The 15,721-nt window shown below is 49.1% G+C and overlaps 1 protein-coding gene across 7 annotated transcripts in view; it reads left to right on the forward strand.

The window, feature by feature from the left end:
* Window positions 1-15,721, forward strand: part of PPP1R12B (protein phosphatase 1 regulatory subunit 12B) — a 132,725-nt gene that overhangs the window by 90,853 nt on the left and 26,151 nt on the right. Inside the window, exon 1 of one of the 7 annotated variants that reach the window (XM_048327739.1) lies at window positions 9,995-10,666. The exons of the other annotated variants lie outside the window; for them this stretch is intronic. Within the exon in view, the coding sequence (XP_048183696.1) occupies window positions 10,565-10,666 (102 nt within the window). The 5' untranslated portion in view covers window positions 9,995-10,564. Of the gene's footprint in view, window positions 1-9,994; window positions 10,667-15,721 lie in introns of those variants that run through there. 7 annotated transcript variants of the gene reach the window in all.

Below are 15,721 nucleotides of genomic sequence, written 5' to 3' on the forward strand. Positions count from 1 at the left end.
TGTCCAGAAGGAGCAAAAAGTAGAAGCTGTATTGCCTCATGGCTAGCAGGGAACTTCGGAGTAATCTAAATTTGTTTGGAAAATTGGAGTCAAATTCTCTGGCAGTAAAATATCTTTTGGAAACAACCACAGTAGGAAAAATGGCATGTTACTGTGATATAAGTGTGGTGATGTTGTTTGTCCCTCGTGTCTTCTAAAAGGTCACTTTTTGTTTGGAGTTTATATCCTCCCACATGCTTCTCTTCAGAACCAGCCTCATGTTTGGAAAGTCATTGTTAGTTTTTTTGCTCTTGGACATGGACTTTGCTATGAAAAGTAACATTATTTGGCAGAAGCTGCTTCATTGTTTGGTACGTCAAGATGTTGAATCCTTAAGCTGCAAAACTGCTTCTGGCAGGCATTTCCCACCTGCTCTACTTAATTTACACCTCATTGCTCATTATAGGGAGCCTGTAAGAAAGATGGAGAGGGACTTTTTACAAGAGCATGTAGTGACAGGACAAGGTGAAACGGCTTCCCAGTGACAGAGAAGAGGTTTAGATCAGGTATTTGGAAGAAATTCTTCCCTGTGAGGGTGCTGAAGCCCTGGCACAGGGTGCCCAGAGCAGCTGTGGCTGCCCCATCCCTGGGAGTGTCCAAGGCCAGGCTGGATGAGGCTTGGAGCAGCCTGGGATAGTGGAAGGTGTCCCTGCCCAGGGCAGGGGCTGGATGAGATTTGAGGTCACTTCAAACCCAGGCCATTTGTGATTCTACAGCAGGTACCTACCAGGTACCCAATGCTGGGCACTGTTGTGGGTGAGTTTGGGTGTTTTACCATACAGGGAGTCTTTTCATTCATCTTAGATTTCATCCTTGGCAGTGGACATAACCTTCTGCACCGCAGCGTGCTGCTGGTGAGGGATGGTCAGAAACAGGCTTGAAGCACAGTTGGATGGCAGTGTGTTGAAGTTACAGATTTGCCTGGCCAGTGGCACTGGAGTATTGTTGTGTGACAGCCATGCACTTCCACAGCTGAGCTGACAGACAGGTTTTACAGCCATGGAATGGCTGTGGTGGGTACAGAGAATCTGATGAATGTAGATAAAGAGTAGAATGGATCATGACTATTGTGAGGGCCCTGAGATTTTTATTTCTCTATGTCATATTTTGGAAAGTCCATTAGCTTGAAATAGCTGTTTCCATCTGGTTCTTGTACTGCTGTTTGCTTTCTCAGCTTCCCTGACATGGCCTGTTCATAGCTGTGCAAATTGCTGTTGCATTCCTCCTTGTAAGAAACCTGGGTGGGAAGAGGGAACCTGTCAGGAAACACTTGCTGAGTGCAACTGCCAGACAGCTTCCCCTGGAAAATATTATGTTCCACACTACTTTATCCTTAATGGTTGGAACTGGGTGAAATCAATTCATTTTTTGCATGAGCAGTGCTCAAACTGGAATTGTGAGTGGACAGAGGAAAGCATCTCTCTGGATTTGCTGAAGCCTGTCCAGAGAAGGGCAACAGAGCTGGAGAAGGGTCTGGAGCACAGTTCCAGTGAAGACCAGCTGAGGGAGCTGGGAAAGGGGCTCAGCCTGGAGAAAAGGGGGATCAGGGGGGACCTTGTGGCTCTGCACAACTCCCTGATAGGAGGGGGCAGCCGGGGGGGTCGGGCTCTGCTGCCAGGGAACAGGGACAGGACAAGAGGAAACGGCCTCAGGCTGGGCCAGGGGAGGTTCAGGTTGGATATTGGGGAACATTTCTTCCCTGAGGGGGTGGTCAGGCCCTGGCACAGCCACCCAGGGCAGTGGTGGAGTCACCATCCTTGGAAGTGTTCAAAAAACATGTGGATGTGGCACCAGGGGACATGGGTTAGTGGTGAACATGGCAGTGCTGGGGGAGCAGTTGGATTCAAAGGTTTTTCCAACAGTCCTTGATCCTGTGATTCTGTGGTTTTATTGTGATGCATTTTTTGAACAAAGCACGGTACTGAGTTCAGGAAAGAAGCCTCACTGTGAAAAGGCAGAGCCAGGTCATGAAGCAACCTCTCCATAGACACCAGACCAATCTCTGGTGTACAGACCTGGCCAGGATTATGGGGTGACAATAGGCAGTGCTGGGGTTGCCTCAGGGGTTGTGCCCATGGCTGCATTTACAGCCTGAATGAAATCCTGTCTGTGATCTTCGAGACATTTATGTTTTGCAAAACTGCCACATCTGTCCCCTCCAACAGGAGCCTTTTGTGGCGCTGGTTTGTTGTTGCTGGTTATTGCCACTGTTGCCACCCATTTCTGTAACCTCTCACCATCAGCCTGTCAGGGGAGATTTAGGCTGGATATTGTGAAAAAAGTTCTTCCTCCAGAGGCTGCTGGGCACTGCCCAGGCTCCCCAGGGAATGGGCACTGCCCCGAGGCTGCCAGAGCTCCAGGAGCATTTGGACACCATTCCCAGGGATGCCCAGGGTGGGGTTGTTGGGGTGTCTGTGCAGGGCCAGGAGTTGGACTCGATGATCCCTGTGGGTCACTTCTGACTCAGGATATTCTGTGATTCTATGAAATACAGTTTAATAGCACATTCAGAGAGGGAACATGAACACCTGTGGGCTCTCTCAGAAACATTTCTGCCTTTGATATTCTTGAACTGTGGGTTTGTCTGCCCCTTCCAGGCCCTATCTCAGGTTCCCTGTGTCTTTGCTATAGAAGTGCAGATGTAGATTGGTTTACTGGGCTTGTCCTGAGCTTTATCTTCAAATGATGATGAACTCAAGACAGTGAAACCATCTCCCTCTCTGCAGGCTTTACTTTATATCCAGTTCTCCCCCTCTGAAGTTAGGGGTGTCCCCAGAGGGGTCTGTGAACAGCCCAGCTTCTCATTCTGCTGTACCTGCTGGCTTTACACCTTACCTGTTCTTCCAAAAACTCAACTCTGCTCCACAGAACTGCTGGAAGATGTTTCTCCTGCATGCAGAAGTGGGCACTTGCAGGTGCTAAAATGATGTTTCCCTGCTGAGAATGGTGCTTTTTGAACTTGCTTCACCCTTGCTTTTTATTATCTCTATTTATAAGAAAGGCAAAAGAAAATAACTCTGAAATGTTGTATTTTAAATGTGCTGTTCTCAGCCCTCACTAAATGATCTGCATGTGCTGCTCGGTGCTAATCCAGGTATGCCTAAGGCATGGTGCTTCCAGCTTTTTTGTGATAAATTTGGAGATGGGAATAAAAAGTGGGAGGAGAATGATGCTATAGATGCAATTATAGACTCTCAGCTGCTGTGTGTGTGTCTGGGAGGAGAGGAAGATCCTTCTACTTCCGATCTGCGTGGTACCCCAGCAGATCTGCTCCTGGGAATCCTGGCCTGTGCACTGCAGATGGAAGTGTTCCCTCCTCTGATTCGGATTCCATTTATGGAAAACTCCAGCAGAGCCTGCACATCCCATTTACAGCACAGCTACTGCCTGACTGTGTTGTTTTGTTCCAGTCCTTCAGCCCAACATAACCCTGACTGCCTTCTGCAGTGCTAAATAAACCCTGCAAGCTGTATTTGACCCTGTTAAAGCTTGAGGTTAATTTAAAAGTAATTTATTTACAGTAGGGTTTATATATCATGTACAGTTGCTATATAGCAGTAATAATAATAGTAATAATAATAATTTGAATTATTAAATCTTGAGATACAAAGTTCCATTAAATAAGTTAAATCAAATGCCCAGAAGTACAAATTGTAGACTAGAGTACAAGTAATGTTTTAGTAACTTCTTTGTTGGCCTTGTTACTGCTAAAGGAGTTCACATGTATGTGTATGTTCAGCTATATCTGTATGTACAGTTCCTTGGCTGTTCCATACACACAATTCCTTGGCTATACTTGCTGTACAGCACATTAGTTTCTGTCATCCAGCAGCTCCTCAGCTCCCCATGACTATGCCCCAGGAATAAAAATCTGTATTTTGGAGTCAGTTTTTCTCTCACTGTACAAAGACACTTGGTCAAAATTACCTGCTCAGGTTACCTACAGTGTTGTGAGAATGTAACTGTTACTAAGCAATGCAGAGGGTAAGAGTGGAGCTGAGTCACTAAATTTTTTAGATTGAAAAAGACCAATTAAACACAAAAAAACCAACCAACCAACCAGTACCATCAGCCCCTGAGCTGGTGTCCAGTCCTTCTCCTGCTCCATGTGCATCTCCATAGCCAAAGCAGAAAAGCCTTGTCAGGAAAAAAACCACAATCACCACCCAGAACACAGAACAGGTGAGAAGACTCGTGATCTGTCCCAGCCTTAATGACACTGTGATTCTCTGTGTTCTGTGACCACTTTTGAAGATTGACTTTTGGCCACACCCACTGGGATAAGTGCTGGTGCTGCCAATTCCAAATTCACTCATTATGCACCAAAATGAGCAGTTTCTCTCCAGAATAAGCAGAATTGCTTTGCACAAAAAGTGGTGGGTGGAGTGAATAAACAGGTGAGAGCAGGAGGGTTAACAAGACTCAGCCTTTTCTTTCCAGGTGAATTCCTTTCCCAATGTTTTGGTGATAGTCTAGAGACATTTTACTGCAAGATCCTGTGTGGAGAAAGCAGTGACTGGTTCCGTGGTGTCGTAGCCCCCTGGGTGTAACCCTTGCTCTGGCTGTGGAGCCCTGTGTGTTAAACCAAAACTGTTCCTGGCTGTTGGAGCCGACCTCGGGCTGGTCACAGCTTGTCCTTTGCAGATAACAACTCCTGGTCTGATCTGGATGTAGTGGCAGACAAGCGTAAGGCAAGGAAGATCCTCTTCCAGGACCAAGGCAGTGGTGCCATTAAGGGTGCACGAAGAATGGCTGTTACTTGGGGCTGAAGTAACCACAAATACAGGACATCCTGTGGTGATGCAGATCACAGGATTCATTAAACTTTGCCCACAATATAGACATTGTTGCAAAGGGGAGGTGCAGGATTGTGGCACTATGGATTTCAGTTTCGTGGGCCAGTCCAGTGACAGAAAAGCAGTGGGAAATCTGACTGTTCTCAAAGGTAGTTCAATGGTAAATGGTTTTCTCATGTTTAAACTGAGTTTCTGGCACAGGTTGCCCCGAGAAGCTGTGGCTGCCTCATCCCTGGAGGTGTTCAAGGCCAGGCTGAAGCAATCTGGTGGAAGGTGACCCTGCCCATGGCAGGGATTGGAACAAGATGAGTTTTAAAGTCCAAGGCTTTAAGGCTCTCCAACCCAAACCATTCTGGGGTTCTCTGGATAGTTTACAGAACTACTTTATGCCTAGAAACATTATTTTCTGGTCGTATAATGACTTTGTAGCCTGACTCTTAGACACAACTGCCAGATTATTTTGTTCCATTTCTCCAGAGAAGTGTCATGAGAATAAATGCAGTTTTACAGTTGATTTAGGTATTGCATAAAATTACAGATTTCAGTGATTCCCTGGATCAGCACATGACTCGACAGACAAACAGCACATTCTGCTCCCGCAGTGGGAAACCCAGAAGAGGAGGGTGGGGAAGATTTGTTTACTTGAACAGCAAACAGCTGAACTCTGTAGAAGGAGGTGCCAGCAGGTACCAGAAGTGTCTGGGGTGGCATGAAGCGATTACGGAGGTTCTCTGCTTCCCAGAGAAAAGGGAGCAAAGTGGGCTCAGTGATAGGCTGAGGGAGCTCAGCCTGGAGAGGAGGAGGCTCAGGGGGACCTTCTGGCTCTCCACAGCTTCATGACAGGAGGGGGCAGCCAGGGGGGATCGGGCTCTGCTCCCAGGGAACAGGGACAGGACAAGAGGAAACGGCCTCAAGTTGTTCAGGGGAGGTTCAGGTTGGATATTGGGGAAAATTTCTTCCCTGAAGGGGTGGTCAGGCCCTGGCACAGCCACCCAGGGCAGTGGTGGATTCACCATCCCTGGAAATGTTCAAAAGACGTGGATGTGGCACCAGGGGGCATGGTTTAGTGGTGAACATGGCAGTGCTGGGGTAATGGTTGGACTCAAAGGTCTTTTCCAGCCTTGGTGATTCTGTCAGGTTCAAAGAAAAACATGAAGCCTTTTGCCTGCCTCTCCCTTTTCTGCTCGTCCAGCGTGGTTGGAATTCACAGGTAGCTGTGCAGCCCCATGTTCTTGCATCACTTGGCCCAGCACAGGAGGAGGTCACAGCAAGGGCTGTTCTACTGTTGAGACCCCATCCTCAAAGGCTCAGTATCATACTGCCATCTTAAACTGTTCCTAGCCCTTAGGCCAGCTGGGAAGGAAGGCTCATCCGTGTGACTGACTCCTCCCACCCTCTAGATCAGTGTGGCAGTGTCCAAGGTGCCTGTTGGGAAGGTCCCCAGGAGTGCCCAGTGGTACCCAGAGGAGCTTTGGTTGGCTAAGGACAAGATGATGCCAGAGACCTTCCCCCTGCTCGGTGATCACAGGGTTGTGTGCTGGGGCACAGGGGGTCCCTGGCTGTGGTTAATTTAGCAGATGTAGGCAGGGAGGCCCTGGGGGAAGGTCACAGTGCCGAGAACGTCCTGATGCTGTGTGGGCCCAGTTTGTGTTTTCTGCCCCAGCTGAGCCCTGTGTAGCTGGAGACACCACCGTGCTCCCTGGGACGTGCCTGTGCTGGGAGACAGGGGAGGTTTGGCTGCAGAGGAAAGAACTCAGCTGGATGGGAAGGAATTCAGTGAGGTACGTGGTAAACCCGGTGTGAAAAATGCCAGCTAGGACTTTCAAGAGATAGTTTTGAGATAATTTGTTCCAAAAAATACCAACTACTCCCATTCTTCAAGTTGTATTAGAATTCTGGTCTCCCAAGAGGGCTTCTCCTCCTCTGCACTCAGAGAACGTGCCGCGGGCTTGCATCACCCCTGAGCGTCACTGCAGCTCTGGCTTTAACTGCCAGATTTGTTTCTCATTTCTGTCCGCTGCAGGTTGGAATGTTGCAGTGCTGCTGACATTTGTTTTACCAGCATCATGTTCTGTAGGTGAAGATTTTCACCATAGATCAAAAGGGTGTATGTATTTTCCTCTCAAATATTTCGCTCAGGGTTTCATCCTATTTCTGGTACATAATTTTCATGCATATGAGTTCTCCTGTCTAACTAATTTTAAAAGTGGAGTACAAACACAGGCATCATCACCAAAGAAAGGGACAGGACAGACATCTGAATGGAAGAGGAAGTAGTGGAATCTGCTGAGCTGGAAGGGACCCACAGGGATCATCGAGTCCAACCCCTGGCCCTGCACAGACCCCAACAGTCCCACCCTGGGCATCCCTGGGAGCACTGTCCAAATGCTCCTGGAGCTCTGGCAGCCCTGGGGCCGTGCCCATTCCCTGGGGAGCCTGGGCAGTGCCCAGCACCCTCTGGGGGAAGAGCCTGACCGCTTTTTGGGTGAAAGTGTCTGAAGAGTGATCATAGCCAAGACCACAGCTCTAACTACAGGAATACACTCTTTCATATAAATATGGGAAAGACATAATACTGTAGTATAGTTGTGCTGCCATAGTCCAAGGTGAGAAGAAACTTTTAAGGTTTTGCCCAGAAATAGGCCAGAACATGAAGTCAGCATTTGGAGAGCCTCAGGGCATTGTGTCCAGGGGTTGTGGAAATGCTCGTGGAAGATGATTTTTGTGCGTGTCTTTCTGAAAGCTGTATGAATATTCCTTGGTAAAGTACACAGCACCACAGCTGAAGCATGGACCAGCCTGGTTCTGACTGAGGAATCTCCTGAGCATATAGGAACAGTCGGATCTAAACAACGACCTTGAACATGACAGAGCTCAGGCTGTGAGGAATAGCAGCACTGAAGGAGAGTCATGTTTCATACTTCCACTGGGGACTACTTGAAAGTAAACTGTCCAAAACAGCAGGAAGAAACCCCTAAATCAGGCACTCGCTGGAATAATGCTGAAACCTGGCCTGTTTTGCCATATTGCATCTCTTGCTGCTCTCTGTCTCCCGGCTGATCAAGCTCCCCCTTCTCTCTAAAATGAGTTACTGGCCACCAAGCTGTGTTAGTCAGTGTGTGTGAGTCTGCAGTGGGTCTCTAAGTAATTACTATGGAATGGCTCAGGTTGTATTTTGGATTTGGGCTGTGAGGTCCATACCAAAATGTTGATTTTGGAACTTCTCTGCCCCTCCTCAGCAGAAACGTGACCATGGAGGGATGCGAGAGTGGTTTATTTGGGACTGGATGGGAGAGGAAGCCAAACACTGCAATTTAGAGCTATGTAGCTCTGCCTTGGTGACTAAGCTGGGCTTTGTCAGCCCTGGAGCTGGGATTGGGACACTCCAGTGCACCACCGGCCAGTTCACCCAGTTTCACTTACACAGTTTTGAAACTCCAGAAACTGAGACTGGTGTGAAAGGATCACCCTGTGTGCAGGGTCTATAAATATGCATTTAAAGTGTCTGAATTACCTTGTTGTACAACAGAGTCGGGCTCCAGGCACAGGGAGAGGTGTGTGATGAGTGCAACAGATGGAGGCTGGAAAGATCAAGGTCCTGCCCAGCCTCCTGGAGCAGCGAGGTGCCTGTCACTGCCTCCTTGTGTGTCTGGACTTCATTTCCTCACCTTGAAAGGGGAATGCAGAGATGTTACCAGGCAGAATTAGACCTCTCCCAAACCCTTTCTCCCCTCTCCTGCAGTCAGTGGATGATGAGTCCCCTCCTTCCTCTTGAAGAAGTATCGAGAAACCTGATCTCACTGTGACTTTCTTAGAGCAGGAAAATCTGGCAGCCCCGTCTCCTGCTCTCCCTGGTTACACAGTGATGCTGCATTGCCCCTGGAGAGGGAAGATGCTGGATGGAAGGAGGAATTACTGCAGCTGTTATTCCAAGCCCCTTCCCCTGGTCTGTGCCAGTTAAATTACCCAGGTGCCAAGAGGGTGCAAAAAGGGGCAAGATTTCAGAGCAACACAGAGTGGGATAACACTCTTAAAATATTTTTATAGGGATATTATTCTGCACTTCATTGAATGGTTTGAATTGGAAGAGACCTTAAAGCTCATCTCACTCCACCCCACTGCCATGGGCAGGGACACCTTCCACTAGCCCAGGTTGCTCCAAGCCCCGTCCAACCTGGTCTTGGTGGGAAACGTTTGATATTAAGCAGATGTGAAGCTGGAGCAGGACACGCGCTGCTGGTGCGGTGGCAGGACGTGCACCTGCTCTAAGTGACCCTGCCTTGACAGGGAGGTTGGACTGGATGATCTCCAGAGGTCCCTTCCAACCCCAGCCATTCTATGATTGTCTGTGATTCTGTGAGCTCGTTTGAGGCGTTTTTCAAATGAACATCCCATGGGCCTATTTCAATGGGACACAAGGGACACACGCTCACCTTCGCAGGGAGCCGTCTTGCCACTTCCAGTGAGCTTGTGCAGCAGCAGAGCTCGGCAGAGAGCTGGGAGTTTGGGAGAGGTACATGCTCTCCACACCCTCTGTCCTTTCATCTGAGCTCCTCTCCCTCCTCCTTGATTCCAAACGCTCCCTTGAACCAGTGTGCGTTACACAAGCTCTGTGCCGCCCTTCCACAGCTCAAACAGGCTTATGAGCAAACAACAAAAATCCTGTTGTGCTGCCCAAGTGTGTCCTCCCTTTCATGGCATGAGCTGCTCCATGGCCTTTAAATCATCTCCCTGTGTCACAGCCACACACGCCTTCTGGAATTTAGGCTTTGCAAAGTGCTATCAGTGCCTCCAACATCCCACTCAGAGCCCACCAGGCCTCAGAAGCTTGGGAGGGATTTTCTCTTCTCCCACTTTCTATTTTTTTTCATTTTTTTTTTTCCTGCCCAAATCCCAAGACCAATCCCAAACCCAATTTGGCAGCCCAAATCCCAAGCTGAAAGTGAATCGCTGCTGCTGGCTGCCCTCCAGCATTCCTCTTGGAGCGAGTCAGGATCTGGAATGTCAGAATGTCAGAAGGCAGCGGCGGGAGGGACGGGAGAAGCCTGTGCGTGGGTAAGGGCGCCGGGGCGGGGGGAGGAGGGAGGAGGAGGTGGAGGAGGAGGATGGAACAAAACCCAACTTCAGCTGGACTGCCCCTTTCCAAACCAGCATTTGTTCCTGATTTATGCTTTTGTGTTTCACTTGAAATGTGCGGCTCTGTGCAGCAAGGGCAGAGCTCGCGGCCGCGCTCCGGAGTAAATCAGGGTTTGCTTTTGCTTTCCTTTTTTTTAGCTTTTTTTGGCAAAAGCTTCGTGTCTAGATAAACCCAGCCAGTTTCCAGCTCTCTCCTTGAGCTGCGAGTTTCTCCCTCCTGCAGTTCTGGGGAGAGGTTGATCCCTCTGGGCCTGTGGCACACTCTGGACGAGGGGAAATGCCCTTTTGCGGAGAAGTCGGGACGGGGCCCAGGCGGTGAGGCTGGCACAGAGCAGCGCCCGGCACTGGAGCACAGCAAGTCCTTGACACCTTCTCTGCTTCTGCTTGGACAAGAAACATTGTGGAGCCTCAGCTTTTTCTGCAGCAGATTAATGCCTAAAATTATACACCTTAAACAGCAGGGTTTAATTACCAGAGCTGTGAATAGTTTAATTAGTTTGTTCTGACCTTGGAAGGAAGACCTGCCCAGCGCCGTAGAGCGACAGGAGAGCAAGACTGGTGTTGCTTCTCACAGACACGCAGCCTGCGAGGCCATGTCGTCCCTGTACACCAGGAGTAAGGAATACACTCGCAGCAGGAAGGCTCAGTCAGACTCTCCCCCGTCCTCTCCTTCCCCGATCGCAAAGACACTCAGAGTAAGCAGCTTTTTCCTTTCTGTATTACCTGCTCAGCACATGCTCTGAGCAGAGCCCGGTGGTGGCGGTTTGTTGTCTTACCCTGTGGAGACCTGTGGCTGTGGTTTCCTGTGGAAAGAGGATGGTTTAAATAAAACTTGGGATGGTGCCTCTGCAGCAACAGGTTTTAAGCAGCTGCCAGAGTCCCTGCACTGGGATTAGCTGTGTTAGTGGTGTAGGGAATTGCTGGGATGGTAGTTTCCCCCTGTCCTGGAACGTGGCTCTCCTGGTAGGCTGTTGCTGGGTGAAAACCTCCCTGGTGAAAACAAGGCAGAACCTGACCAGCTTGTTAAACTGCACCTTTTCCAAAAACACTTTGATATCGCTGGTGAAACAAGGTTTGTGTTCAACTTTCACCCTTAGGGCTGAGCTGGCCTGTGCTGTAGTTGAATAATTTCAACACCACAAAAAAATTGAAGAAAACCACCTGTAGCAGGAGGCAAGGTAGTTACCTATACTCCCCAAACTAGAGCTGCTATCCTCCTCTCCCAAGGTGTTGGAAAGTTGGGAATGCTTCCCAGCAGTATTGCTGAGAGCTCCAGAGTCATGGGAGAAGCTGTCACAAACCCTCTGGGTCCGTATCATTGTACAGGCAGCCTCTTCACCATCAAGAAATATTATCATGCTGGAGTCAAAGCCTGGAGGAATTAGTTTTTAACAGCCAGGCTAATTTTAGATGGGAGCATTAAATTAATTCCAGCACTGGTATTTGCTCAAATCAGATGTGCATTGTCTGCTCTGTTGGAAGGGACAGATCTTGGTCTGGAAAAAGTATTGCCCACAATATTTGAGTTTTAACCCACTGCTGTGGCATTCATGGAAGCAGTTCCTGACCTCGGAAACTTCAGCCTTGAGGCTTCTGTGGCTGCTGGTTGCCCTGGGCTGTTAACTGTAATCAGGAGCAGGTGTTTTCTTCCCTCTGCAGCTGGAGTGTCTTTGGGATGGTTCAAATAATCTAAAACTATCCCCTGTGGTCTTGGGTGGGCTTCCCTCATCGGTTTAACCACTGCGCTTACCATTCCTCGCTAAAGGGCTGCAGTATTGATCACCAACCTGGTAACAGGTGGGGACCCATTCTAGTGTGCTGGAAATGGTTTCATTTCTTTCAAACCCCAAGTTTTTAAGGTCAGACATGTTCAGATTGACTCTTTTCTCCCTCTTATGCATCTGGGCATACGAGCGAGTGACAAACATCTCACAAGAGCCCTGAGCTGTGCCTGGAGCAGACTGACAGGAGAGGCTGGTTCATCTGTCCAGAGCTATGGGGGGAACTGGAGACTCCTGGAGGCCCATGGGTGTTGGAGAAGGTGGTGGGAGCTCTCAGGTGGGTAGAGGTGGTGCTGGTTTCTCTGTCCATCACCACAATGAGATTTGCAGGCTCCTGGGGAGCTGTGGGTATTGGAGAAGGTGATGGGAGTTCTCAGGTGGTTACAGAAAGGTGCCAGGTGGGAATGAGAGGGCCTGGAGAAGAGCCTCTTATGGCAGTGAGGTTTTGATGAAAACCAGCACCTGAGCATGGAAATCCTTGCAGTGGTGAGGCAGTGCCAGCTGTGACTCCACAGCATCGGCAGGGAGAAACCATGGGGGGAATGCAGCAGCATCGACTCTGTCAGTGTAGGAAACAGCCCTGGTGCTATCTGGGTTATGGAAATAGCCCATGCCTTAAAAGGCTAATTAGGGAAGGATTGACTTCAGGCTAAAACAAGGATCTGAGTTAACTCTTTCTCCAAGACAACATAATTTTGCCACGAGCAAGAGAAATAACGGAGTTTGGTTTACTCTGGGTTTGTCCCATGTGTTTATTCCTCCCCACCCACTCCCCCATGCCCACAGTAACAGGCCTGTGCCACAAGGAGCCACCCTTCATAAACCGGGTAGGAATGTGATACCTTGGAACCTTTTATCTTTCCATCCAGTCCATTGATACCAGCAGAGCTGTGGGCTCTAAACGTTCTCAGCTGAGCAGGGGTGTGAGCACACACGAGCAGGCAGGAGCCTCACACATGGTGCACACAGGGAGAAAACTCTTGGAGAACCAGGCAGAGCAAAGGAGGTTTGACTTGTCGAGGTATCAGTGCCAAACAGCTGCATTAAATGTCATTTGCCAAGCAGTTTCCTGTGGCATTCTGTCTGCACTTGCACTGCTGCTTGGAATACTCCTCCTTAGGAGTTACGATAGTATTGCCTGGGGTTTTTCTTCCTTTAATTGATGGGAACTCCCCAAATGCACAGCTAAGGAAGGCGGGGGGGGGGGGCACTTTGCAGTAAATTCATGCAATCCATAGGAGGGGGAATATCCTCCCTGGAGCTTATGGTGACAGTGGGGTTGGTCCCTGTGCTGGGTCAGCACCATCCCATAGCCCTGGGACCTCCACAAACTAAAATACCCAAATCCTGTTAAATCCCCCAGAGTAAATGTTGCTTTAATGAAGATGTTCCTCAAAAGAGGAAACTCAAACCCCTTTGAAATCAATTGAGACCGTCCAGTTATTTGGCACAAGCTTCAGGTGTTTGGCAGTGGGTACCTTTTCATCATGTTTTGCACCATAGTGATTTAGCTTGAGGTTTCTCCTGAAAAAAATAATATTCATTTCCAAGGATGTAATAGGCATCCAGTGGCATGAAACCTGTTGTGTGCATTTAAGCAAATAAATGACAGGATTGGAAGGGTGAGAGTGAAGTCAAGGACTGAATTTTTTTTTTTTTTAATTTTGTTTTTATTCCTACTGCTGCTAGGCCAGTCATTTTTTCATAGGATGTACCATGTAGTTTGTGATTAGGCTTATTCATCTGTTTGTTGTGGTACTTTGTAACCCTTGTGCTTCTCCACGGGATATTGGTTAGGTGGGAAAACAAAAGTTAAGGAGAATGCATGCTCCCAGCTTACTGCAGAGATTCCAGTTGCAGCTTTTCTGTTGTTTCCCACCTCTTTGTCAAACCTTCCCCTTTTTTATAAACTGCTCCTTCTTGATTTGTTAGCTGATATTTTTTGCTGTAAAAAAGACCATCAAAAAATTGTCGTTGATGTGTATGGGCTGCTGGTTCAGTAGTGGCTGCATCTGTGTGGCTGCCATCACTTAGAATCCCAGAGTGGTTTGGGCTGGAAGAAATCGTAAAGCTTATCTCACTCCACCCCTTGCCACGGGCAGGAGCACCTTCCACTAGCCCAGGTTGCTCCAAGCCCCAGCCGACCTGGCCTTGAACACTTCCAGGGATCCAGGGGCAGCTACAGCTTCTCTGGGCCACCTGTGCCAGGGCCTCCCCACCCCTCAGCCAAAAATTCCTTCCCAATATCCCATCTATCCCTGCCCTCCAGCAGTGGGAAGCCATTCCCCCTTGTCCTGTCACTCCAGGCCCTTGTCCCCAGTCCCTCTCCAGCTCTCTTGGAGCCCCTTTAGGCCCTGGAAGGGGCTCTGGGGTCTCCCTGGATCCTTCTCTTCTCCAGGTGAACACCCCCAGCTCTCCCAGCCTGGCTCCAGAGCAGAGGGGCTCCAGAGCCCTCGGAGCAGCTCCGTGGCCTTCCCTGGACTCGCTGCAGCAGCTCCAGGTCCTTCCCGTGCTGGAACCCAGGGCTGGAGGCAGCTCTGCGGGTGGGGGCTCAGCTGAGCGGGGCACAGGGGCAGAATCCCCCCCTGCCCTGCTGCCCACGCTGGGGGCTCAGCCCAGCACACGGGGGGGTTCTGGGCTGCCAGAGCACGTGGCCGGGGCACGCTGAGCTTCTCATCCACCAGCACCCCCACGTCCTTCTCTCCAGGGCTGCTCTCAGCCCCTTCTCTACCCAGCCCAGTTGTGAAGTAGCCACTTGATAGTTGTTACTCACTCCTCAAGAGATTCTGTATAATTCTCATTGTTCTGTCCATGCTCATGGTTTCGCTGCAAGGCTCTTTCCCTCTGATGTTAGATCGCTCCCTCATTAAGCTGCCTTCAGAGCACGTAACCTGAGCTTTCCAGCTGAATTTTTATCAGGAAGGGCTCAGCAATAAAGCTCTAAGTGTACGCAGCAGTCTGCACTGATTTATTTTATTCTGCCGTTCATTGAAGCATCTGAAGGAGCCGTGCTGGGTGAAATATGGGATGCAGGAGCATCACCTTTTATGGGCCTTATGTTTTCACCAAGTCACTTGATAGTAATACTTGAGTATAAAAAGCAGCAGTTCCCAAATCACCATCTCTGTTAACGAGCCCCCACATGGAGCCCGTGGTGCTCTGAGCAGTGCTCTGAGCACTGATTACCATGGCAGCAAATGCACCCAGGCTGGCTACGGTCGTGTGCACACATACGTGGGGACAGCAAAGCGAATCTTACAGCAGAAAGAAAAGCTAATGCACAGGAATGTGAGTGGCTGAGCTGCAGGTGCTCAGCATGCAAATCACACTAACAGGGTTGGTGTTAATGTATAAGTGATCACAGAATCACAGAATCCCAGAAGGGTTTGGTTGGAAGGGACCTTAAAGCTCATCTCATCCCACCCCCACCATGGGCAGGGACACCTTCCACTAGCCCAGGTTGTTCCAAGCCCTGTCCAACCTGGCCTTGGACACTTCCAGGGATGGGGCAGGAAGAATTTCTTCCTTATATCTGATCTAAATCTTTCCTCTCTTGCTTTAAAACTGTCCCTGCACTTGTCCTGTTGCTTGCCGATGTAAAAAGTCAGTGTCCCAGAGTGCTGGGAGGTCATTAGAAATGCCTGATAGGATCACAGCCTTCCTTGAGTTTGGAATATAAATGTGTCAGATGATCAGTTTTTGCTCTGTGGTGTTTTTGCAGCAGGTTCCATTCATTCCAGATATTCCTTGGTCACAGCTTTATTCTCACATGGGGTTTTCCTCTATGAATCATTTAACTTGTTGTGCTGCCACTGCCAGTGTGTTAGAGAATAAAAAGCGTTATGAAAATATTTCTCCAGGAACCTTTATCTTCCTGTGTTCCCATTTAGTGGCTTGGACCCATTTGGTTGTGATAAAAGTGATGCTGCATAAATTGAAACAGGATCAAATAAGTTGTCTCATGACAGT

The sequence above is a fragment of the Corvus hawaiiensis genome, chromosome 24 (genome assembly GCF_020740725.1).
Source record: "Corvus hawaiiensis isolate bCorHaw1 chromosome 24, bCorHaw1.pri.cur, whole genome shotgun sequence".
NCBI classification, from domain to species: Eukaryota; Metazoa; Chordata; class Aves; order Passeriformes; family Corvidae; genus Corvus; species Corvus hawaiiensis.